The sequence below is a fragment of the Clupea harengus genome, chromosome 3 (assembly GCF_900700415.2).
Source record: "Clupea harengus chromosome 3, Ch_v2.0.2, whole genome shotgun sequence".
Taxonomy (NCBI): domain Eukaryota; kingdom Metazoa; phylum Chordata; class Actinopteri; order Clupeiformes; family Clupeidae; genus Clupea; species Clupea harengus.
In genome coordinates this window covers 29,689,691-29,716,128 of record NC_045154.1, presented here as the reverse complement: position 1 = coordinate 29,716,128, position 26,438 = coordinate 29,689,691, and the positions used below count along the sequence as shown (strand labels likewise).

At 42.2% G+C, this 26,438-nt stretch overlaps 1 protein-coding gene across 1 annotated transcript; it reads left to right on the top strand.

Annotated features, from left to right (window-relative positions):
• The first annotated feature begins 1,914 nt into the window (after window positions 1-1,914).
• syt9b (synaptotagmin IXb) lies at window positions 1,915-25,653 on the top strand. Its single transcript, XM_012839107.3, has 7 exons — window positions 1,915-2,447; window positions 12,454-12,817; window positions 13,261-13,801; window positions 22,485-22,605; window positions 22,942-23,113; window positions 23,682-23,811; window positions 25,051-25,653. The coding sequence occupies exons 1-7, from the start codon at window positions 2,303-2,305 to the stop codon at window positions 25,120-25,122; spliced, it is 1,545 nt and encodes a 514-aa protein (XP_012694561.2). The 5' UTR covers window positions 1,915-2,302; the 3' UTR covers window positions 25,123-25,653.
• The last annotated feature ends 785 nt before the right edge of the window (window positions 25,654-26,438 follow it).

Here is a 26,438-nt window from a genome sequence, read left to right as displayed (position 1 = left end):
TTCTGCAGACAACCTGACACCTGACTGGCCTGCTGAGAATCTCTAACAATGACAATTACTGTAAGATATCAACTCACTGCAGATGGCACTGGCTTCTGTGCATAGGTTAATAATGCTTAAGCTTGCCGGAGAAGCTGTAATTGTAAATGTCCTTTCCAATGATAGGAAACCATTTTAATACCTAACTCAAAGACTCAGTACCACAGAATCTGCCACAGTGAGTGATATGAGACTATACAGTTGCCTATGTGTTCCAGCTATGTGACAGATTAAGAGGTTGTACCGATCTTTGAAATGAATAGACAGTAGCTAACACAGTATTTACATATCTATGCCCAGTTTAACAACTTGAAGTTTATTTTCTTAAACTGCGCAAAACATTCCTTTTTAAGTGTTGAGAGTGGTACATCTTGTGGTTTTTAATCTCTCTCTCTCTCTCTCTGCTAGTTTTTAAATAGCAATTCCATTTAACCATTTACTTTTAATTTGAACTAGACCTGTTTTAACACAAAAGATCTGTGCTATATGCTACTGTGCTATAGGCTGTGTCATATGAACAGCCATTGTTCAAGGCAATAATAATGTTATTGCAATGGTAATAACAGTAGTTAGATTAGCCTGAAAGACATTCCAGAACATACACCTCTATACATTACACTACAAAAACACTATGATGATTGGGCTTACTTGCAAATACTAATGAAAATTCAGCCGACTGTGTTGTTTCACACTATGTTGATCCAACACAAAATTATGTTTGACTGTCAACTGGAAACAGAAAATGAAATGGTCTGATACACTGAGGTTACCAATTAGCCAGTTACAAACCTAGAGATATAGGGCCTAATATAACAGTCCAAAATACAACAGTGCCACCACCAATATTGTATATTACGGAAGCCCTGAGATGCCATACATTAAAGGAGATTGTATTTTTTAACCTTTTTAACCCATCTTTTTGTATCCAAATTTTTACTAGGGGTAAAAACTATTGGATTTTTTTGAGCAAGAACGCTATAACTGGCAACTGCAATGTAAACTGCTTGTTCTCGCCATTGACGAATAATGTTATTATAAGTATCTAATAACATGAAAAAGATCCCTACAGAGATTGACCGGTGTCTAAAATATAACAGAGGTCTAGGTCAAGGAGCAGTTTTGGTCTGAAATCATGGACGTTTTTGCAGGAACACAACATTGTACATGTAGGAGTTAGCCTTCTGGGGAAGAGTTAATAGTACAGAGTTGGGGAGCATAAACTATAGCTTACGGGCATCTAAAAGTTAACTAAGTAAATAAAAGAAAATAATATCAGTATCTTTCAATATCTTTTATTGATATTGTCCTCCTAAACGTAAATGCTTACTATGTAATGGTGGTCAATGGTGTTTGACTGGATCAACGTGAAGCCTAGTAAATAGATTAGGCTATGATACCCCAAAACCTCTGCTGAGGATTTTCTTCAGCAGATATTTCAGCAGCAGTCAAGCCTTGAGCCTTGAAATGCACTGTCCAATGTAGGCTCTGCTCCTCAGTCATTGCTACTAAATGACATTACATAGCCTACAGGACAGAACACTAGCATACATGGCTTTTGTTTGTTATTTTTGTTGTTATCTCGGGAAAATACAGTTTCGTTACCTCGAGATAATGACATAAATAAAGTCGAGATCTCTGGAAGACAAAGTAAAATAATATGTCACATAAATGCTTTAAATTCTCGGTTTTGTTTTTATCCATGAGGGATGAAAAACCTACAAACCTACAGATATATGTATGTGTCGACTGTCTCAGCTCTCAAGTAGATTTTGAAATAGTATCAAGCTGACCAAAACTCATGAATTATTCCCCTCATTATCATAACACTGGAATGGGCGGCTCTGTGGATAAATAAGGGAGAATCACGTTCGGCTCAGGGTACGATAAAGAGGCCAGCTGGGCTGCAAAAAAACTGGATTGCGTTTACATTGAGAAACAAGAGAGTGCAGTCGGAGCTATCCATTCATGAGCGCCAGTCTACCATTCAGTTCCAGCACTACCAATATTGTGGACGGATGCGGAGAGGCACCGGGTGATTCACCAGTTGCACTTCACTGGAAAACATTAACAAGTTTCCTTTTAACAGCAAAACTAAGAAATACTTTAACCAGCAATAATTTTGTTTCGGGACGACTCGGCTGATGCTTAGAGCGCTTTGGCATGCGTGGAGTTGCAAAGTGCCGGGTATCACTGTTCAGATAAGCGAGCGGAGAGGTGTGGAGCCGCCCAGGACCCCGTCAATCCAGAAGGATGCTGGGGGGAAATGCCTGCAGACAGAGAGGATGAGATCTGTCGAAAGGCGCTGGAACTGCTGTCGGATCTTTGCTCAAAGGGGGAAGTGCAAAACGATAACTGTTTGGATTTCGTCTATTATTTCCGAGATCTTGCAAGACCTCAAACTGAGTCAGGTAACGACATGAGCGCATTCGTATGATTTAATCAGGCTTGTCTTCAGAATTGAAATCAGCGAGTTTTACAACTTTAATAACAAATCTAGTTGTTTAGATAATCATTCAATCATTCAAATGTTTTGCAAATAAGTCTTGTCTAATATGTAAAATTGCCAATGTCTTATTCGACAGTGATATGGATTTCTGAATCGTCCACGTTTCAGGTAGAACATGTCGAATTAGTCTTTTTATCTGTCAGGGTGGGTGGGCGACAGCCCCACCCAACGATCAGCAGATCTTGTAAGGTATATCTGTGTTATGTGCCAGTGCAGTGAAGATGCATTAAAACAATTTCGTAAAGTTTCTGCAGCCAACAGGGAGGCGATGCAATAACCTTTAAACTCATTTTAACCATAAGCTCCTGAACAAGTGGTTGTTCAATTCAAATAACATTTCCCCCACATTAGTCAGATATAGTCAGATATTCTGTAGGACTATTTGTTATATATGCTGTAGTATGAGTAAATGTGAATGTTATGACATCCACATTTTAATGTGAATACATGCTGTGTAGGACTGTGCTATTACTGATCTCTCTGAAATCTTTCAAAGCCAACCCCCGTGAGTACTAATGGAAGAACCCTAAGGTGTTGCCTCTTACACAACGCTTCTCCTGAATGGTTTTGCTTTCTTCTCCATAGTCGGCAAAGATATCAGTAGGTCAATTACATTCTCAAGATGATGATAATTGACAAGTAAACCAACTGTGATAATAGCAGAGGCCCTTTTCAGGACCAGTGCTCATCCCAAGTCGCATGGGCTAATGAGAGCTGACTGCTTCTACTGTATCCAACAACTTTTTATAGAGCCTGCTCGAGTTGACGATGTGAAATGATGGTGTACTGTGCAACATAAACATCTCCTCACAGCCCCAGCCCTCCTGCCCCCCTCTCTCTGCTTGATAATGGAGCTTTACGGGAGACACTGGAGAAGAGTATCAGCCCCACCCTCTCTGTGTTGCCTACAAATGGACAGAGTCCCTTGCAACCTCTCTGTTATTGACATACGCTGTGTTCAGCTGCTGAGGGGTGTATTGAGCCATGATTGTTGAGCCTGCCCCCCAAGAGATATTAAACTAGGCTTTAATGAAAGGCAACAGCTGAGACTGCCCTTTCTATAGATGATAGGCGTTTCCTTTCAGGCGCGCCCACTTGCTGGGTGAGAAGGTCCACCGCGCATAACACAAGAGAATTTATGGTGGAGAGACTTCCATAATGAAACTCATGGGAGAGCCACACTGTCAGAGGTTAATCACATGTGTGCCCTAATGCACACACACACACACACACACACACACACACACACACACACACACACACACACACACACACACAGATAGATATAGATAGATAGATAGATAGATACTGTAGATATGGGGTATTTATAGTTGACCGATACATTGATGAGTGGATTGTTGGATAATGACAGACAGTGTGAAAAGAGAGTGAGAGGTCAAGATATCAAAGAATAGTGACGTTACGCTGGGGTATTATAGGATATATGATAGGTGAAAATTCACCCTAGTTACCTCAGGACTCCGGAGCTGCATATAAGTATATTTATTAGACAAACAACAATTGCAATCGGGCTCACTCCCAGCACAAGGCTGAAAGTGAAGCAATATTAAACACATCGCACAAGGTTTATATAGACAGAAGTTGAGTGTTCAGCAGGGATAACCACGTGGTGGATTTCTGACGCTCGAGGCAAGGATGGAAGTTTTGCACAAGATTGGAAGAAGCACAGTTCGTCCCTTCTTATCACTTCTGGTCTAAACATGCTCTTGTACATATGCAGACTAAGTGGCACCTAATAATCTTAGTTACACACGCAGAAACACAGAAAAGCCATGTTCCTGCTTACATAAGTACATGATTCATATAAGGTAATTAATAATACAAGGCACTTGAATATTATATTCTTAAGTCATTAACAGTGTTTGGAAATGATCTCCATCAGTTGTTGCTGTCCAAATAGTATCACTGGCATGGCAGATATCGACAGGCATTAGACGGCATCTAGGTCGGAGTCCTGCCCAGGTATTTAATTTGAGAAGTAATAATTGGGTGCTTGAGTGCAAGTCAAAGACATTAACATTTTTGGTCCTTGTCACTGCTGCAGCAAAAATGGAATTGACTTTAGGCTTGATGAGTTCATTGTATCATATCCTCCCAGTGTGATGAGTAGAAGGACTACTTTTCTACGTCTTGCGAAAAGTCCAGTGTCCTGAATTCTTGTAAATGCTTCAATATGTTGTGGATGTGTAGATTGGTTTTAGTCAAGCCAAGTACAGTACCTAAATTATAACAAGTTTGCTGTTTGGTATGGATGCCCATGTCTCTCTCCAGCAGGCCTGTAGTGCGCTACCAGACGTCGTACTGCCTGCTCTTCTCTGTATGCATCAAGGTCCCATGAACGTGAGAGCTCTCTTGTATTTTACTAGGAACCAAGCCGGGAGGATGAGGTCTCTCAGCCGTGGAGGCAGCAGTCCATATGCCAAGCCTCATGAATTGTACATATTCGGTCTTAAAATAACGTATTTTGTGCTTAACTGGTCTTGATAAGTAATTTGATGTGAAAGACCTGAGGCCACTGTTCTTAGGTGATATTTGAGAAAAAGGGGGAAAGGGTCTGAGACTTGAGACATGACTCATGAACTTTTCAATTACTCCCCACCTTTGGCAGAAGGCAAACTGCCATCTTTGTTCTTTTCTGAAAATCAATATCAAAATGCGCTGAAACTGTTTCTTTAATCATACAGGAACCTTGAGCCAAATGCCTTTCGTTTGTTGTTCGGTACAGACCTAGATTTTCATCAAAAGATATTCTCTTGGAGATGTTCTGTAGTGCACATCATTTTTAAAGTCCTGGTTAGCCTTGAGGCTTCCACTTTCAAGAGTGTGTGTCTTATGATTCTAGATGGTATTTCATGTCTGATTGAAATTGTTCAGAGCCTAGAGATGTTTTCTTCATTTGAGAATGTATCTTAAAAGAGAGCATCCAAAACAATTATGGTGACAGGATCATAAACACTTATTATCATGTATGGAGGTGTCGCTTTGGTGTGTCCAGAGATAAAATATTTAGCCAAGTGCTCAACAGCAGAACTAAAATAAAACATAAAACAAGCTGATGCATAGAAGTTTCTTTTAGAAGTCAGACAAGTTTTTGATGAAAAACAAAACAAATAACAAAACAACAGTAAATGAAAGACAGTATTGGCAATATTTAAGCAATATAGTACGAGTGCGAGTGGGGTAGGTAAGGGATATTCCCACGGGTGGTGTTCGGCCGTAGCCACGAGGCCGGAGTACTATATTGCTTTTATAAAACAATTTTATAGTCAACCAATTAACATTTAAACACGAAGTTATTGATTAAAAAATGTTTATTTCGCCATTGTTTCTCCGCAACAAAAAAATAGTTCTATTGTCAACGTCTTTTGGAATTATAAGAGCTTTGAATTAACGGTTATCGCTTAATTGTATCAACGTGCTATAGAATGTTTCATCGCGGAGTGATTTATTATTAGCTGTGAAAAGTCAGAGTTGGGATGTCCTGGGATATTCCAACTCATGGAACGTCTCTCGTCCAATCAGAAACAGCTAAATAATTCAATAGAACCCAATTGTTTTATATTGTCTATTGCATCTCTAAATGTAAAAATGTTAATAACACTGGGGCAAAAAGGAGGACACCTCAAAAATGTGTCAGTTGTCAGTTGGGGGATGGTGCGCTGATAGTGTTGTCAGTTGGGGGATGGTGCGCTGATAGTGTTGTCAGTTGGGGGGTAGGGTGGGACTGAGAGTGTGTGCCACTCCAGCATTGCTACTTACATGCGTTGTTTGTGGTTGCATGTGCCACATGTCAAAAAGGAGGACAAATACCCTAAAAGGAGAACACTCAACCTAGGCCCAGACACGTGGCTCGAAAGCCAAACTGTCTAGACAGAATCCGGACAGGTGGTCACCGTAGTGAAAAGGAAACTTAATATCTATGATAACTAGCAACTCAAGTAGCTCCAGCCAACAGCTAACGTGGTAACAGAACTTAGCCTTTCGCTACATAGCACATGTCTGTCACTATCATTTTGATTAGTAATCAACAGACAGCTCATAAATGGTCATATAGACAGAGCTGCCAAGCTACTAGCATAATGCTAAACGATGTTGCGTATCTGCGTATTAGCCCAGCGTATTGGGTGACTAACATTACTATACAACTGTAGGTTAGATAGTAAGGTTTAGATCAGGGGTTCTCAAACTTTTGTAAGCTGGGCCCCCCCAAAGCTGGTTAGGGGTAGTTGGGGCCCCCCCCAGCGCGCGGCCCGCCGCCACCGCCCTCAACTACACCACCATATATAGATAGATAGATAGATAGATAGCATATTGTTATTGATAGGCCTGACATGTCAAGGTTAGGCTATTGTTAGGCCCATACAGATAATTATTATAACTATTTATTATTATTATTATTATTATTGTTATTATTATTATCAGTAATAGTAGGCCTATTAGTAGGCTATTCATTATTATCACCATCATTATGTTATTATTATTATAATTAATGACTATCGACCAATTATTATTATTGTATTATTATCATAATAATAATTAGTGTTATTATTGCTATCATTTGGATACTGTTATTATTATGGGCCTCTTGTGATCTTTACAAAAAAATCCTACAGGTCTGTCAATGTGAGACATAAGCCTGCTTTGCACTGCAAAGGTCCTCAAATCTTGGGGCAATGTTTGACAAACATATCCTCAGGTCATCCTCGATCTGTGCGCGGTTGCGGTATTTAGTTTTGAGCGCAGTCAGTCTTGAAAAGCCTGCCTGGCACAAATATGTCGACGCGAAAAGGAGGGGCATTTTTAAGGCAAAGCTGATCATTGCTATCCAGAATGACGAAATAGGGGAGATGCTTAAGTCTACTGTCACTCTTCAGCTGCTCTTTCATGTCTATTGACAGCTCGTCTGCTGAGCAGAGAAATGGATCTCGAACTTAGGCGAATGAACGGTAGTCCTCTTTGAAATAGGACCCAAACTGATTTCTGATATTCGGCGTGATACAGTGTCATTTGACATAGGTATTGCGCTGAGTTTAGCTCCTATTCTACACGTCTTGCGCGGCCGGCAAAATCAGTGTTTCGGAAATTGTATGGGGTCGGCCAAGCTTAGCGATTCTATGAGCAACTACATAAGATGCCTGCATACACTGCTTGGAGATGGTGGTTCGTTGTTGCTGGAGGCCATCACGTTCATGTTTAAAGAAGTCCACAGGCTTCTCTTTCTGACTTTTACGAATCAGAAACGTGTCCATAGTTTTGTTTGTTTGCTGATACAGTGTGTGTGAAGTGAATAATGGATATGGATAAGGCTGTGCTAGGCAATGATTCCTAACAAAACTAACTGTACACAATGTAGACAGGGACAGCAAAAAATAGTATTCAAGTGCTGGTGTTTTATTTGTTGCAACACGGTGGATGGTACAAAAATGTAAAGGTAGGTGTTAAGGAGAAAAGGGCTAGCTGCAGTTGGAAGAAGGTAGCTAGCTAGGCTAGCTCTCGGGCTACGAGCTTTTTCAAAAGACTGTGGAGCAAATTAATCCTTAGAATAGGCTACGAATAGACCCACTGCAAGCGCAGTAAGGTATTACTAAGGAAGGAGTGAATCTTTTAAAAGACTGTTTATAAAGCAATGAATATCTGAATGATACAGGAAACAAGAGAAATTGAACAAACTCTGCAAAGTGTCGTCTCAGGGTGAGCGCTTACCAATGCCTGCGTTTTTTTTTTATACTCGGAAACTTATGTGCAACTCGCGTTCAAATGATAAAACTCCGTTTTGATTGGTGGATCAGGAGCAAACCCGTATTTGATTTGTTTGGGTCAGTCCAGCCCCTTGCATTTCGCCACTGAGGGAGCTTTCACTAACCAGTGACAGGTCGGCGGTAGTTCATTTTTTTCTCCGTCTGTGACATCGCGCCCCCCCTGGAGAGTGTTCGCGCCCCCCCAGGGGGGCGCGCCCCCCACTTTGAGAACCACTGGTTTAGATAGTAAGGTCTGTTTAAACGTAACAGGGATTTATGGTCAAATATTTATCTTTGTGGGCGGTGAGGGCGGTTTCAATCATTGACCTCACGAATTTCAATCATGTTAACTTGGCAGGTATGCAGGTGATAATAATATAATATAATGTAATCATTGATATTATATCATATAAAATCATTTCATTATGTCAGTTTTTTCAAGCAGACTATGGTTTGTTGCAATCTGTGTCCCATGAAGCCCAACAACGCTGAGCTAATCAAAACATTCCATTGATATGCGTTGCTCAGAGCCTGATTTTACCATTTTACCATGAACTGTGCCTATAGGTGACCGAGATAATACCATAAACCATGACAGTTTAGGCCTAAATCAGAATTTTTGTCTTAAATTGGCTTAGAAACAGCCCATTAAAACTCGTTATTATTGAATACGCCATTCAAACGTTTGGATTTAAAAAAAATGAATGACCGCTACCATTGGCAGCAGGTTTGGTGCTTCTGATTCACATCTTTCATATAATTCCGCAAGTAGTCCGTTTACTTATTGTAACTGAAAGTCAACAAGTAATACATTCCTACGTAACACCTGAAACTTTAAGGTTCTATTTGTGTGAAGAACTACTTTTTCTCAGCGGAAGCCACAAAACAGCAATAAAATCATTCAATATGAAATATTGTTTGAGGTTTCTTTAATCATTTTGGCAATTAACCATACAATTAGCTTAAAAATAAATGTATAGTCCATCAGTCATTATCAGAAAAGCATCGGATCGAATAGCACTAGGTAGGTCAGTCCACCACCGAGGTACCACTAATGAAAAGAGTCTTGATTGCCAACTTTCTGTAGAGAGAAGGCAAAGACAACAGTTCTTCAGAGGAACTAAGTGATCGAGTTCCTCCTAGATCTCAATAAGGTGCATTGCACACAATAAAGTGAGACCAACAACTCATTTTGAACGTCTACTGATTCATATTTTATTAGCAGAGTGAATGTTGTCTACTTATGTGTGCCAGTCAGAGTGTCAGTGGGTCTTTGGGTTTTAGAGAATTGCTGTCCTGCGCCTTGTTAGTTGATATTTATTGCTCATCCAACAGGTGGAAGGAGACTGAAACCTTTCGTAGGGCGAAGGGTTAGCATCCACGTAATTGCAACGGTTACGGTATGCAACGGCCGGCAGCTGCTCTAAATGCAATCACATTCGCATTTTTCGGAAATTCATCTCTAGTTCATTTATGTTTCTCAAAGATTACTTCAGTATCTAGGTGGTTAGGATGACATCACGATGACTATTGCCTGGTAAGAAAGTCTCTGCCATGGGCCAGTGTTACAAACACAACTGCATGGCTTCATAGGTCCTAAACGAGGGAAATTATTATTTTTACCCAAACAAGTGACAGACAGCAGTGATGAAATTGGATGTGTCCTAGATACATATTTAAAACACACAAACAAAACCAGCATCTTACTCAGTGACGAACAGCTCTTGATTTCAAACCGTTGGTGTGCATGTTGATTAGACCCAAAAATACAAATGGAGCACTCCACAATGATGATTTTGCAGTTGTCCTAAAGAAAGGTCAAGCACTAGAACGACAGATGACCAGTTTGGAGTGGGTATGTTTTGATGAAACCTGATAATGATTGGGAATGGACTAAGAAATATTTTCACCAGTTTTTAGACCCTGTACAATAATGCCCCTAGTCTGACTGTAGGCTCTATATCAGCAAGGCTATTGTGTGTACGTGCTAAATTAGTCTGACTGTAGGCTGTATCTCAGCAAGGCTATTGTGTGTATGTGCTAAATTAGTCTGACTGTAGGCTGTATCTCAGCAAGGCTATTGTGTGTATGTGCTAAATTAGTCTGACTGTAGGCTGTATCTCAGCAAGGCTATTGTGTGTACGTGCTAAATTAGTCTGACTGTAGGCTCTATCTCAGCAAGGCTATTGTGTGTATGTGATACATTTGGCTTGTGAGATACATGTTTCGGTTTAAGGCATCACCTTGCCTTCAAGAAACTCAAAAATGTAATTTCTTAAGGTGGTCAAGAACCATTTTTCCTTATCATTCTATTCCTTGCGTCTTCACAGTTATGCTGTTTTGTTCACCATTCTGAGATTAAATTAAATTAAATTGGAAAAAAAAACACTTTCTCTTTCTCTCCACCTTCACATTTAATTGAATCTCTAAAATGACTGACAGTGTTTGAATACCTGACCCACACAGATTGTGCAGACATAAGACGTTTTAAAAAGCATTTACCCATCTCAGAAATGCAATCATGACCTGAGAGTCATACCGCCAGTTGTCTCACGATTTTGCTGCCTGCTCAATCTCCTCCATTTGTTCCAGTTATTCATTGGCTTACTGGGGCGACAGTGGTCTGGGGCAACAGGGGTTCAGGAGGTAGAGGAGTCTTTCAGCAATCTTAAGGTTGAACACCCAATGAGTACCCAGACTTTTGCGTTGATCTCCAGGTTAAGCAGGTAGTGCTAAACAGGAACGTCGTTGGTGCTCTATCCAGAGGGGCCACAAGGCTCTAGAAGAAATCAAAATGATAGAATCAAAATGATAATGTATAGGTTATATACATACTCATAATGTATGAGTTCACATGAAAGCTGAAATTTGTTTGGTTGTTGTTGTTTGGTTGGTTGTGTCACTTTGGCCACAGGCAGTTGTTCATATTGCTGCTGTGTTTGGTCCCGTGTATTGCTGCTCTCAGCTAAAGTTAGTAATTAATTCATTCATTTGGCTTTACATATGAATTAGGGCATTGTAATAATTAAGTAATAATTAAGGTCTGCGTAAAGCAAAGGCACAGTGATTGTAATTGTGTGTGTGTGTGTGTGTGTGTGTGTGTGTGTGTGTGTGTGTGTCTGTGTGTCTGTGTGTGTGTGTGTGTGTATGTGTGTGTGTGTGTGTGTTTGTGTCTGTCTGTCTGTGTGTGTTTGTCTGTCTGTCTGTCTGTGTGTGTCTGTCTGTCTGTCTGTCTGTCTGTCTGTGTGTGTCTGTGTGTGTGTGTGTGTGTGTGTGTGTGTGTGTGTGTGTGTGTGTGTGTGTGTGTGTGTGTGTGTGTGTCTGTGTGTGTTTGTCTGTCTGTCTGTCTGTGTGTCTGTCTGTGTGTCTGTGTGTGTGTGTGTGTCTGTGTGTGTTTGTCTGTCTGTCTGTCTGTCTGTCTGTGTGTCTGTCTGTGTGTCTGTGTGTGTGTGTGTGTGTGTCTGTGTGTGTCTGTCTGTGTGTAATAAATTATTTTATTATAGTCACTGACATCTTGGCATTATTAGAAAAGCCACTGTCACTGCAGATGACAATTTTGGTGGTGGAATCAATGGTATATAGTGTAGTGTACATCTCACCAGACATATTCTTCATAGTTATATGTCCATTGGTATGCGTCAGTGTTGGTGTATCAGCATACGAAACAGTGCACCATTTGTTTTGCTTGTGATCCCTGATCAGATCATTTACATGTGAAGCCGGGCGTGGGCTCCTGGAGCGAGGCTTAGGCTGACCTGCCTGTGTGTCATTTATTTATTACCTCGTATCTCGGAGACGTAATCCACAACAATTGCAAATGTCAGGGAGGAGAAGGGGGGCAGATATATTTATGTCATTGCCATTTCTTGGAACCCAATCACTTTGTTAAAATGAGAAGGGTTATATGTCATATGCGCTTTTACATATTAGTATTGATCATCCTGTTCTTTGTCCTGTTCTTTGTCCTCAAAACAATGCAGGTACAGTCCACTGTCCAAGGGACACTAATTGATAAATGAAACCACGCCATCCATCCATCCAGCTCTGCTCTCTACTTAATATTCTCTTTCCCTGCTATCATCCCTAATGACATGTCCCATTTGTATTCTCATCCCTCTCTGTCTCTCTCTCTCTCCCCCCCCCACACAGATGTGTCCGTGAGTCTGCTGTCTCTGCTGGTTACCACCTGTGGCCTGGCCCTTTTTGGGGTCTCTGTCTTCGTGTCCTACAAGCTGTGGTGGGTGCCATGGCAGGAGCGCTTTTTCCCCTCGGGCCAGAAGGAGGGCGAGCAGCAGCCGGTGCTGAGCGAGGAGGACGGAGTGGAGCAGGACTACAGCCAGGAGTGCATGAGGGAGCCCTCGGGGCCGCTGCCACCGCTGCTCCCCGAGTCGGCCATGAAGATCAGCCACACGTCGCCCGACATCCACCTTGAGGCCCAGAGCAAGGCCAAAGAGAACCGCACGCACTTCCCGCGCGTGCAGCGCCAGATCACAGAGCCCACCTCATCTGTGCGGTCAGTCCTGCTCTCTCTGGATTCATTACCCCATACTATAGACAGGGGGCTTGGCAGTTCCTCTAAGGACAACCTGCTGGGACTGCTTCTGCTCTATAAGCAAGCCTGGGTCACCTGGCACTTATACCATATTCAGGTTATGCACATTTTGTGTAGCAAAATAAAAAGTAATAATAATAAAAACAATGATATAGTGTGTATATATATATATATATTGTATTAAGACACTGTACAAACATAACACATACAGTACCTAGCAGACAATCGAGTTCTTCATACATTTGAAACTAAGTGGTACAAAAAGTAATATCAGTATATCTAGACATTCACTGAGTGTAGCAGATAAAAAAATTCAGTGGCGTTTATCGATTCATAAAATATTGAACAAATTCAATTCGCCCCAGATCAAAGTAAAATGAACATCTCTATTCTTGTCGTGGCAGGCATAACTCCATCCGCCGGCAGATGAACCTGTCCAACCCAGACTTCAACATGGCTCAGTTCCAGAGGCAGGAGTCGCTGGCAACTTTGGGACGGATCAAACCCGAGCTGTACAAGCAGCGCTCAGTCGACACAGACGACGACCGCCAATCCGACGGCTGCGGCAGGCTTCACTTCGTCATCAAATATGACTGCGACCTGGAGCAGCTCATCGTCAAGATCCACCGGGCCGAGGACCTGCCTGCCAAGGACTTCTCTGGCACCTCTGACCCTTACGTGAAGATCTACCTGCTGCCCGAGCGGAAGACCAAACACCAGACCAAGGTGCACCGTAAGACTCTGAACCCCGTGTTCGACGAGGTCTTCCTCTTCCCTGTCGCATATGCCGAGCTGCCCGTGAGGAAGCTGCACTTCAGCGTCTACGACTTTGACCGCTTCACGCGCCATGACCTCATCGGTCAGGTGGTGGTGGACAACTTCCTGGACCTGCCTGACTTCCCGCAAGAGACCAGGCTGTGCAGGGACATCCTCTATGTCACCTCCGTGAGTAACACCAATCTGTCACGCTCGCTTCACCGCAGAGGTTTGCACTGGTCAGCAGTCGATAAACTGCAGAGAATCGCCGGAGTTGAATGTGTCAGGGGCTATCATATGCACATGGTCTGGTCAGTGATTTTCACAGGAGATCAATGCGAACACTGTGTCTATTGATGGAGCTGTCAGGCATGATTTTCACACAGTTTCCAGAAAAATACATTTACTCAGGTAGACAAGCAAGATTGAAGTGATAATTGATTTGACAATGAATTGTCCATGCTAATTGAATAGGAGCAAATAGAATCAAATGTTTTTTTTCTGCAGATATATTTGTATTAATTGGTAATTGAAGACCCTATACAACATGGAACTTGTAGTAGTAGTTTTTCTTGTAAGCAGTTGGCCTCTATTCTAGAATGGGTTAATGTGTTATGGGTGATATAAATAGTGGAAAGGTTCCGGTGCCGGTTTGATTAGTCGGTCAGTCTGTGTCCCATAGCCGTTGGACAGTTTTGCTCCCCTGATCAAAGTAAATGAGCTTTGTGAATTTCCCACCTCAAGCAAGCCAAGGACAAGCCCAGACTCAAAATCTCACTGGAGCAAGTCATTATACAGAAAGTTGAGAGACTCTGCGCTACTTCCAAAGGCTAATGGACTCTGTTCTAATCTGTTAATGGATCTGGTTTAAGATAGCCATCACTTTGATGATTGCAACAGGACCCCAGAATGAGATGATAGATTTGCGCCCGGTTGTCCCAAATATAACATGGCAGCACAGATTGTGACTGATCTGAGCCCTCATCTCCAAACACATTCGATCATCAGTCTCATCTAGACAGCTTAATTCCATCCTCAAGTGGTCAACACAAAGAAATGAGGGCGTTACGCTCAAATAGGTTCCTTTCAGGTCGACTCCGATGTGCACCGAACCGACGTTGACCCAGACAGAGAACGGCACAGGTAAACCCCTGAGGCCAGTCCCTCTGTGGCCTGCCAGTCAGGCCAACATTTCAGGCCTCTAAATATAGAGGAAGCCACACAACGGCGCTCCTGTCGTCCACTAATTAATTAGGCAGTGCTTAGTGACCACTCTCAGATTGGATTATACTCACATCCCCAACCCCATGGCTTCCCAAGCCGGAACCACCGTGCCAAAACGAGGATTGAGCAGGGAAGGGAGCCCATATTACTACAGCCCTTTATCCATGCACAGCTGGCCACAGCTGGCAAATGGGATTCACTGCAGACTTCTTGCGCAGGCTTCAGCATTGCTGCGCCCCAAGCTGAAAAGCAGAAGATCACTCCTAAAATGCCTGCCAAATGCTTTCTGACTGTTATATAGGGCTAGACTAAAAGTGTTTCCGTGCCGTTATTTCCTCTCACATATCCATTCCTACCCACCCCACCCTCCCCCCAATCTTCCCAGTGCTTCAGAGGCGGTATTATAAAAATATACTTTGAGAGGAGTGAATATTTAATGATCACACACACCAGGAAGCGTGTGTAGAAGTGACCTAAATCCGAAAAAGCAGGACTGGGTTTGCTGTGACATGAATATGCGGAGTATAATGCGGGCGAATTCTGTTGTTACTCAACAGCGTTGGGATGTAGGAGAAAAAAGAGAGATCACCTTCTGACTGTCACGTCTATCTTCACTCCCCCACATCCCCAGTGATTAAGTTCTCTTCAAAGACATTTTTTGAACATAGGCATCGCTATGGAAATCCTCAGTTGTAAACAAACAGAAAATAAGCTCTGTTTGTCAGTCGGGTTCTCTTTTGACAGTCAAAGCAGAATTGGGTGTGTGTTTCTGATAAATCAGTACTAATCTGTGGAGTTTTCCAATCCACGGCACATGATGCAGTTGAACATGCTCATCAGAATTCACCACTCTGCCACATTGACATGTACTCTGTTGCTTTGGTGTGTAGGCCAAACTTTATATCCTTTTGAGGGTTGACGTTGAAGTCTACTGGGATCCCCTGTGAGTGAGTTCACTGATGTTGTTCTTTGGGATCTCACTTCTGACCCAGAGGTGGGTTTCAAAGAAGTGGAATGACATCAGGCACTTCCAGGCCCTATAACTGGGCCACACCTCTGGGGGATCAGAGACACATGGACACTGGAGGACCAGCCATACAGTGCATGCATAAATTATTGCTCAAGGCCTGGTTATATTTCCAATCTCCCATTGTGACTTTGAAATCCTAAACTCACATTAAATTTACAGTGCAACATCGCTATGAATAAGGTATGTGCAACGAGGGTCTCTGGAGCAGCGGGCTGCTATACTTCGTATGTGTACTTTGTATGTGTACTGTATTTAGGTGCTACTGTTGAGCACGAGTGTCCACTCATGTCTACTCTCTCTCCATCTCAGTCTTATATAATTGTTTTTTTTCCATGCAGCCAAGCAATTCCTATGAGTTAACTTGAGACCTAGAAAAAGGCCAGTTTCATTTATCTTGAGGTGTGCCGGAACATGAAAAAATTACGAGTCGTAGATTGGCCGCGTAAGTGTCCAGCATTCTAATTATCACAGAAATTAGACCCAAACTGTGTAATTGCAATTTTGATTGCTCGTCCAAAAGTGTTGAAATTCATAGTTGATGTTTTTAATGTGCCTTGAGAAAATTGGAGTGTTGCAAATTCTCAATGGCATTGGAATTGAGAGGATACACAGTGATATCCTGAAACAACAGCACAAGAGCTGGTCTAAGAAGAGCCTTTGCTCTCACTCTTCTCAATTCAGATTGCCCCACAACCTTCTAGAGGGGCTATCTATCTCTATAAGGCTTTTATTGAAAGCCTCGAGATATAAAAGATCAATTTCATTTGTCTGATGATGAAGATGAAGAGTTTTATGAATGGAACTCATTGGTGTCTGGAGCTAACCTTTTCTTAATTATCCCCCAAATTTCTTAATTTATCTACCACTCGATACGTGGCACTATCAGCCTCTGGTCTTCCACCAGGCTTTTAGTTAAGAGCCAGAAAAAGCCCTTGAATATTACCGCCCTGCGTCTTTCTTCCTTTACGCAACATTGGGTCAATTTATCGATTTAAATAAACTTGCTGTTTAACAAGGGGCTTATTAAATGGATGGATTGAGAGTGGCGTGATGAAATGGAACATGCTCATCACTTGACCCTATGCCCTCTGTTATGTCTGATTAAAACACTTTGCTGCAGATGTCATTAGCTAGATAATCCCCAGCTTCCAAGGTCAGATCAGTAATTGCAATACATACGTGCAGAACCCCACTTCAGGGAAGCTGGACCTTGTCTTTGGTGGCAGTTGTTTGCGAGTTGGTACTTGTGAAACGCTTTTGAATTAGCACGAGTTCACACCATCGTTTTTGAACACATCTACTTGTGCTTTTTTTTTTCTGCCGTCTCACCGATGCCATATTTAAGGGTCGGCTATAAATAAATCACAGCAGAATTAATGCAATGCAAATGGCAATCCATTTCTCTCAGCTGGAGGAACAGATTGAGTCCGTCTTAATCTTTAAGCCTTTAAAGGTCAGTGGGGGATGATTTACAGCTCTGAGCTGGCCTGTCAAGATTCACCTCCACCAACAATCATGGATAACATCCAAAGATTCAGATAGTGTTAACAACTCCACTGGAGATAGTAGCACAATTGTACCAGTCATCTTTGTGAATGGTTCCTGTTCAGTAAAACTTTGTGAATGGTTCAGAATAATTCAGTAAAATTCACACAGTTAAACAGTTATTTAAAAACTCTTAAAATATGCAGGTTTCCATTCCTATGCTTTCAGGTCGAAGACTTGCTTGAGTTTTCATCCAAAAACTTTCTTAATCTGTTTATATGTTCTGCAGTAGCTTAAGGAACATTCATTACTTTCACAGCAGGGCAAAGTTAAAATAAGTTAATTTAAAAAAGTGTTAGATACAGTGACACAGTGTAGCATGTCATAGTTTCCTATCTGAAAACTACAAGGGAATTAATTTGTCTTCTACTCCTACTATTACTACTACTACTACTACTACAACAACAACCATTAACAAAATGAATAATTGTCATTTCCTGCCCCAGTAACACAGATTAAGGTTGTAGATGTTTATTTCCAGTTATGAAGAATGTCTAGCCTTTTTAAAAATAGTGCCTTTGTGTGTTTAAGAAATTTAAGCAATACCTCTTTTTCCTTTTACCCTTTAGTTCTGGTGGTTTCAAATGTGCTATTCAATAACACATCCTTCCCCTCATCTTTGCTGTAAAGTGATTCTCCACCACCTTAAATATCTCAAGAGCTGTGCTCAGTGTGATCCTCTTGAGTAATGGTATGTTTTGGCCCAACTTGAAAAGGTCTAATGAAAGGCAATATTTGGGTCATTGCATGCTCTGTAAAATAATGCATGTCATGCATCCTAAAGTACTGCAAACATAACCATCAGTGGTGACCTGCAAAGAAGACTTTCAGAAGATTTTCAAAACATATTCGGTTGGCTTTTGACAGCCAGGCTTACTTTTACTGTAACAACTTGAACATGTCATTGACCAAATCAGCGACTGATTGAGCTATTTTTTTTTTACATGTTTATTATTATTAACGTTCCCGTTTACACCATTATATCAAGCCATTCTACTCTCTTTTGTGTGGTATGGGGGTCACAGCAAGACAAGCTTCCAGCTTTAATGATGCATGCACAGGTCATAATTGCATAACATTAATACGCTGCTTGATTGCATTAACATCATGGAGGGAATTCGCTCTCCCTCTTCTCCTGAAAGCCTCTTCAGCTCTCCCATCCCTCTATGTGTTCTCCCCCCCCCCCCCTCATCCTGTCCTGACTCTCTCTCCGACTCCCTCTTCCTTTCTCTCTATGCGGCTCTCAGTGTCTGCATAGTGGCAAGGAACAGTGCTGTGTGCCTATTAAGAGGCCCTTCAAGGACTGCAGGAGTCTTGGGGGAAGGCGTGAGGTGGATAATCACATAAGATAGACTGCTGCTCTCTATCTATCTGCTGTCTCTGTCTATCTCACTCATTCTCTCTCTCATTCTCTCTCTCTTTCTACCTGCTCTCGCTCTCTCTCTCTCTCTCTCTCTCTCTCTCTCTCTATCTCTCTCTCCCTCTCTCCCTTTCTCGCTCTCTCGCTCTCTCTCTTCAATGGCCCTCAGTGCTCTGCTGTAATTTCATTGACCGAGCACAAGTGACCATAATTTCACCACTGACTTGATTTAAGTGCTTATGAGAATGGAGGCGACTGTTATCCTATAGTCTGCAGATGGAAGTGGGTAATTGGATTATTCCGTTGGAGAGGAATCTGTTCTCATGACTCCGCCTCTAATACCCTTCAAAATGAATGAGGAAACATTAGTGTTTGTGGTGTTTGCATTGGGCTCAAACTGAGGTGGCGCCACCTCCAATTTCCGTGGAAAATCAAGCCAGTGAAAAGTAGAGTAATGATCTGTTGTGTTTATAGACATTTCTAACAGTATGGTTAGAACAGTATAGTATGGTTGTCTCTACTGTATTTGAATGATTTTTAAACAAACAGGGATTGGTAAGAAATTGTGGCGGTGCCCCCTGTTTGCTAATCCTCTGGATGCCAGCTGGATGCCATCGGAGCATGCAGGGATGCTCCAGTTCTGGGTTTTTAATTTTATAGCCGCAGACCTGACCTCGTCTGCCTGTTGCTAATGACTTTTTGTAACGCATGGACAAATTGAATGTTCACTGAATATCTCCGCATTAATTGCACTGAAAATGAGCAACCAGTCCTTTATACAGACTAAAAGGGCACCACATTCCTTATGTTAGTGCACATCAATGTTACAGTTGCACATTCATCTAGAGCAACTTGACATACACAGTGCCCACGTACATTTTCATCACTATGTGTGCTCACTCAATATCAAACACATGACCTTGGTGTTGTTATCACTTTGCTCTTCTTTATGCTATAGTGCTATAGGAGCCGGAACATGTTGAATATGTTAAATAACATTTATATAACTTTCCTATAATGCAAGATTTCTGGTGTCATCAAATCACATACAGTGTTTATGATCATCATAGCATATTTCCTATTTCTATAGTTTGGCTGAGTAACATACTAAAGAAAGGAGTAGGACTGCACCCGATATTGCCACCATTACCACCTCATTCCTGCTTGGGTGGAGTGATTGCACTGTTGCTGATTGTTTTGTATGTCCTGTTCTGACAAGTCTCCTGGGGTCAAAAGTAAGGCTTTAAGAAAGGACTTTGGACTTGTATGTGTAAATATTGACTTTTTGACCTCCAGCGCAAATAATGCTGATTGCATTTCTGGCACTGATCATTGTTTATGTGAACCCAATTAGAACTGAAGTTTTAGAAGCAGAGCCAGAAGAAAGGAAGTCCACACTTAATGAGCACAACGCTCGTCAGTAGAGATCTACTACCGATGTCTCTTTTACACTAAGCACCCTGTAACCTCGGAACAAAAACAATCAGGTTTAGTCACAGATTCATGAAAAGCTTACAGTAAAGTCCCTCTAGGCAAAGGGTATTATTTTTTTTACAATGCATCAGCAAAAAAGCTGAAACTGCATTTGTCATGGCAGTGCGACTGACCCCTGATTTGTTTTGACTTGAGGGAGAGAAAAATTCAGTCTAGCTCACCCACTGCTGACTGCGAGCATCGCCGCCCCGGTGGCTTAATGAATGCAGCCGGAAAAGGGCCAACAGGCGCGAGACTCTGGGAGGTGACCGCAGCCGATAATGAGCCCCTCTGCAGAGAGCCCAGGTGACCTTTTCCGCTGATGTGTAATGAATGGTGTCTCCCACTGAGAGGCAGCGAGGGAGAAACAGTGAGAGGGAGAGAGAAAGGGTGAGAGGTAAAGAGGTGAGATGGAGAGAGAGAGAGAGAGAGAGAGAGAGAAGGGGTTATGCCTGAGGCTTCACACCTCGTCCAGCTCTCCAAACGGGACCTGGGAGGATGGACGAGTCACTGGGCTTAACAGGGGATTCATGCCTGGGGCTGCGGATGGCCCAGGGATGGACAGCATCATGCACTTAAGAGCGTTTAGCCTTCCCACTCTCCAGAAAAGTGGGATTCATGGTCATTAGGGCCTGATTGATGGCTAGGGGATGCTGTAATGGCAGGCTTGGCCATATGTTCTGTACAGCAGCGGGCTCGGATCCTACCAGAGTTGAAATTGTGGCTGGTGAAGGCCATCCATTACGATACATCAGTAATTGACACTGGTTCACCTCTCTTGTGTATCGCTCTCGAACAGTCATTCTGGTTTATGACTTATATGTGAACTGCACCCGCCAGTCCTCTCCATTATGTCGTCCCGTAACGCAGTCAGTCGCTGGTCCATTAATGCACAGTGCATGATGAACATCATGCCCACTCCGAGTAAACAAAACCATGGAATAATCAATAGCAGTGATGTGCATCAGTGCAGACCTGAATTCTTGAAGCATAACTGTGTGTCTCCAGATACTGTGGCCACTTAATCAGGTCTGCTAGACTTTTTAGACAGGTCGACTTGCTTCGCTCACGCATGCTCTTACTGTCATACATGGGCCATTAGTGTGGGACAGTCGTTTTTCCTTTTGAGGAGTGTGTTTGTGATTCAGAAAGACTCTAATGGAAAACCTGACACCCTCATAATTACACTCTATTTTCAGAGAGGTGATAATTGGACTGAGGGTTCTGCATGAGCAAACTCAGGCTTGGTGTGAGGCGACGGAATCCATCACAGCACGCCAAGACGTCTTCTCATATTTACAGGCGTGAACGCCATACTAGTGCTTGTCAGAGTGAGATCTATTGTTCAAATATTCATTCCAAATATACGTTTTAGATTATTTCATATTCAAAAGCTAAAATACTATGCTAAAATGATTAAAACATGTACAACTTAAAGCCTGCCTCAAATAAAACCTCTGTACGAAGGTGGAATCAATCCAGGGTTCAGGGTTCCTGTAAAGTGGCAATTTTATTATGTTGGCGCTATATAAATACAATTTAAATGTAATCAATTACTTACATTCAGGCCAGTCAAGCTAGACCAGCTTTTCCCGGAGCATAGCTGGTGCAGCTGCGTATAGTAATGGGTTAATCATGGGTACTCATCCCAAGGAGTACTCACATTGACAAAATGCATACCTTACCTGTCAAGCGTCTAGCAAATGAATGAATGAAACATAAAGCACCTAGGCCTACACTCCCCAACCCCACCCCACCTTACATAGCCGGCACATTGAGTAAACAGACATCATTGGACATGTGCGCATCTTTCTAGCCTTTGGTCACTAAAGCACTTGACACAAAATACATAAATTGTACGGCTCCTCAGAATGTTGAAGACTTCACAGCACTCAAATGTTTTTGTGTATCATTACATTTTGTTATATAACTACAGCATTACATAAAGTATTGAACATTAGTCATGATTGGAGCCTACTTGCAGCATACTTAATGGCTGGGGTGGGGGGGGTTTGTGTGTGTGGGGTTGGGAAGTTTTTTGTGATCTATAAGTAGAGGTAATCAAGGTGTCCCTACACAATGGTAATTACTATGCTGTCCTGCATTTAATGGCATACTAGGCCATTTAATGGTACACAACAACATACTGTAGATTAAGGTCAAGGAACAATAATCTGTTGCTGATTTTTTTTCATCCATGTAATTTGTGGGCTGTTCCTTTTGTGTTTCTGTTCTTTTAGGATAATGTGGACCTGGGCGACCTCATGTTCTCCCTCTGCTACTTGCCCACGGCAGGCCGGCTCACCGTCACCATGGTGAAAGCCAGAAATCTAAAAGCCATGGACATCACTGGAGCCTCTGGTAGGACTGCATGGACCGACCGACCTTCATTCATGTGACTCACTGATAAGCCTGCCTTTGCATCCAGAGCATAGGATGCATAGCTTGAATATTCTCTCCCTTGTACGTCGCTTTGGACAAAAGCGTCTGCTAAATGACTAAATGTAAATGTAAATGATTCACAGATACATTTGTAATCAGTGTGTCCAAGTCTGGCCTTTTTATTGGCCACAATTTAACAATTGCAATGACTTCGATTATTGAGATTTGGTGAATGTGTACACTGTGTTTTACTGGCTGCATTGCTTTTAATGTGGTTGTGGTCTGTTCTTGGTCTCTTTGTGTTGTCTCTATCAGATCCCTATGTGAAGGTTTCTTTGATGTGCAGCGGGCGCAGACTGAAGAAGAGAAAGACATCTACCAAGCGCAACACTCTTAACCCAGTCTACAATGAAGCCATAGTTTTTGATGTACCCCCAGAAAACATTGACCAAATAAGTCTTTCAATCGCTGTGATGGATTATGATCGGTGAGGTGACTTCCATGCTAACACACACACATAGTTGTATCGTGTGATCTGAGTGGTATGACACTACAATAGATAGTGGACTGGGTATTTTTTGTTGTGGCATAATATTACATATCAGGGTTTTAGATGCAAAAATCCCCCAGAAAAGTATCCATGTAAAACACATTGAACAAGTAAAGGATAACTGTATCATTGACTTAATTACCCACTGTAGAATCAGCAGTCTTGTTATTGTTCTTTTGTTTTATTTTATTTGCATACTGTACTGGCAGAGCTGACTTGGGAAGCAAACAAGTACACAGAGGCTTGGCTCTTAAGTCACCAGTTGTTGCTCAGAGTAAATATTTAATGAGAAGATGAATCTGCCCAACATCATCAACATTGCTCTGACTAACAAGGCCTCACAGCCATCCATAGGGATGAGAGTCGGGGAGCGTACGCAGTTCCTGCTTTTTGGAGAATAAATAAGATAGCAAATCAAGCACAGCAGGAGAGCAAGTTTGCTCTTTTTTTTGTATTTTTCTGAAGTACATGTTTTAAAGAGTGTGTTTGAAACATGTACCCACAGGGTCGGACACAATGAGGTGATCGGCGTGTGCAAGGTGGGAAATGGGGCGGAGAGTCTGGGACGTGACCACTGGAACGAGATGCTGAGCTACCCACGCAAGCCCATTGCCCACTGGCATTCCCTCGTGGAGGTAAGAAGGACCAAGAAGGACAAAAAAGGGCAACTTGTTTTAATTGGCATTATGATTATAATGTCACAAATGACTGTGTGTGTGTGTGTGTGTGTGTGTGTGTGTGTGTGTGTGTGTGTGTATAAGCAGGTCTGACACGAGAGAAAACACACTCATGTGGCTGTTATTTAGGTTAAGTTAGCACACTGTTTTAAGACACCAGTACACTGCAAACCAAATACTGAATAACATGATTGTCAATTATGTATTTGATGCTAAAAGTAACTCACAACCTTCAGATAAGTTGTTCAGTGCTCTTTTTTTGTCAAAAGTCCTTTTTATATCTGTGAAGAGAAAGACAAAAGACTTACTCTGACTGTGAATAATAATACTCTATTTGTGTTATAGAAATGAGGCATCTGCTTTTCTCAAAGACACAGTAGGCCATTAGGCCAGCATCTGAGAAGGCACTTTATTTATTTCTCTTCGTTTTCTTTATTTTACTCAATCGTCAGGCTTTTCACACTTAACTGGTTTTAGATATCATTGTAAAATACCACTGTCCTGCAGGCCACAGACATACCTCATCAATAATGCATCATTCAAACCACTCAGGCCAAAGTTACAGTCTCTCCACCAACACACACTTCAATCAGCGACCAATAACTTTTTTAAGCACCAAGCCGATGCTTCGTTCAATAGACACTCACTGAGAAACACTGAAGGCCAGAGTTATCCCAGTCATAAGCATTTTAAAAATCTCATTTAGGTTCGCCCGAACCATGACATGAAACAGAAATGAGACTGAGACCAGACAAATAAAGGAAATTCAATTATTCAATTATTCTTTTTTTTGTTGTTGTTGTTTGCTCTTCTGTACCATGAGGCAGGAAGGGGATTATCATAGGAATGACACAGAAACAAGTGATTTGAGGGCAGGGACGTAGCATCAGCCACGGGGGAGCAGAGTGAACGAGACAGGCCATGTCTGAAATAGAATTAAATCTCTCCTCCACCCCCTGCACCATGCCGCCTCTCCGCCCTAGCTTTGTGCTCTCTGTTTTGTCTGAAATTAGATTTCTCCTAACTTCGCCCATCGTGAGTTCCAGCTATCGTGCAATTCTCTCCCCCCCCCCTCCACCACCCAACGCCCAGCACACACACACACATTGACTTCCTCCCCTTGAGGAAGTAACTGTTGTGCTCAACTGTTGCCTTCTCCTCGACTGACCCCATCACTTGTCTTGTCTCCCCCTTCAGTGGTCTGGACATGTCGCTGCGGGTGAGAGCCAGGGTTCCTGCAACTCCCTCAAGACCCCGCCTTCACCGTGACCAATGCAGCCAGCTGCAGCCAACATGCAAGCCTCAAAGGGGTCCAATCACGACATAGACATTATTAAAAAAATAAAACAAGATGGACTTACAAGGTGATTTTTGAAGTTACCTACCCACAAGTGTGACATTCGATTGATGCTAGTACCAGTGAGTTCTCTAAGAAAATAGGAGAAGGTCTTTATTGAGGTGCATGTTGAGTGGCTATATATATGACTAGTGTTTTCTTTTTATAATTGTTTCAAATACCAGGGCTTTAGTTGAGAGGCTAATATTTTTCAAAAGTCATCTTTCATGACTCCACCTAACTCATTGTTAGATTAGCTTTTTTGGTACAATGCATGGTTTCTGTTTTGTACAGTATGGTTGGTTTCTTTGGATCTCTTTCATCACAACTGTCAAGATCTTGTAATATTGTGAAAACACTTGCACTGTAACATGACAATGGTACACACCTAGTATGTAAATTGTGCTGACCAAATGTTACTATCAAATATTTATATATAAAACTTTATGTCATCAGTAATCATACCCTTTGGTCCACCGTACCTGAATTGGGTGGGAGGGGCCATAAGTGTAAACTTTTTCACAGTTGGTTTGAGGGTTGATAAAGACTCTGAACACAAGCATCACATATACATATCCATCTAATTCTATTTATCTATGAAGCACCCGTGGCATGAAGTGATTTCCAAACTGAAGTTCAAAGCGCAGAATCATGAAGTCACTGCATTCACACAGAATGCTTGCCTTCCAGCCAAGCTGAGCTTTACAAATGCCAACCTCCTGAAATGCCACTCACACACACATGAGTAATGTCAGCCCTGCAGAGAGGACGGCTGTCGATGAGAAAACAAGATAGGGTGAAAAACAGGGCTGACGGCTGGCAGCAAACTCATTCGGTTGCAAAAAGCCACCTGAGGACAAAGCAGTGTGTCTTCATCAGTCTGAGGGACCTGGACTGAAACCCCACATCAATCAGTGAGTGTGAGACCCACCACTCCCATGAAGGCGTAGACCCCAGCCACCCCTCTATTAGGGTTCACAGGTCATGAGAGCAGGCAGCATTGGCTGATTACACATCAACGCAGCATCCACCACCAACTGTAATGGGACACTGATGAAAGGCTGGCAATAGTCTAGAAATGTAATTAGATGCAGACTCACAATATCACTCACTGATAGTAATCACTTCTGAGAGTTTTCAACTGCATCGCTAATTGTGGAATTGCTAACCAGCTACTTCAACTATAGATGAAACTTGTGCCTCTGTGACATACGATGATTCCTTCGGGAGCTGTAGATGTTGACCTGTA

Bases quoted from the DNA above. Each gene is read 5' to 3' on its own strand.
- syt9b (XM_012839107.3), top strand. From the start codon at position 2,303: ATGCCTGCAGACAGAGAGGATGAGATCTGTCGAAAGGCGCTGGAACTG. The intron at 13,802-22,484 runs GTGAGTAACACC...CTGTTCTTTTAG, and splicing joins ACATCCTCTATGTCACCTCC to GATAATGTGGACCTGGGCGA. The intron at 23,812-25,050 runs GTAAGAAGGACC...CTCCCCCTTCAG, and splicing joins ACTGGCATTCCCTCGTGGAG to TGGTCTGGACATGTCGCTGC.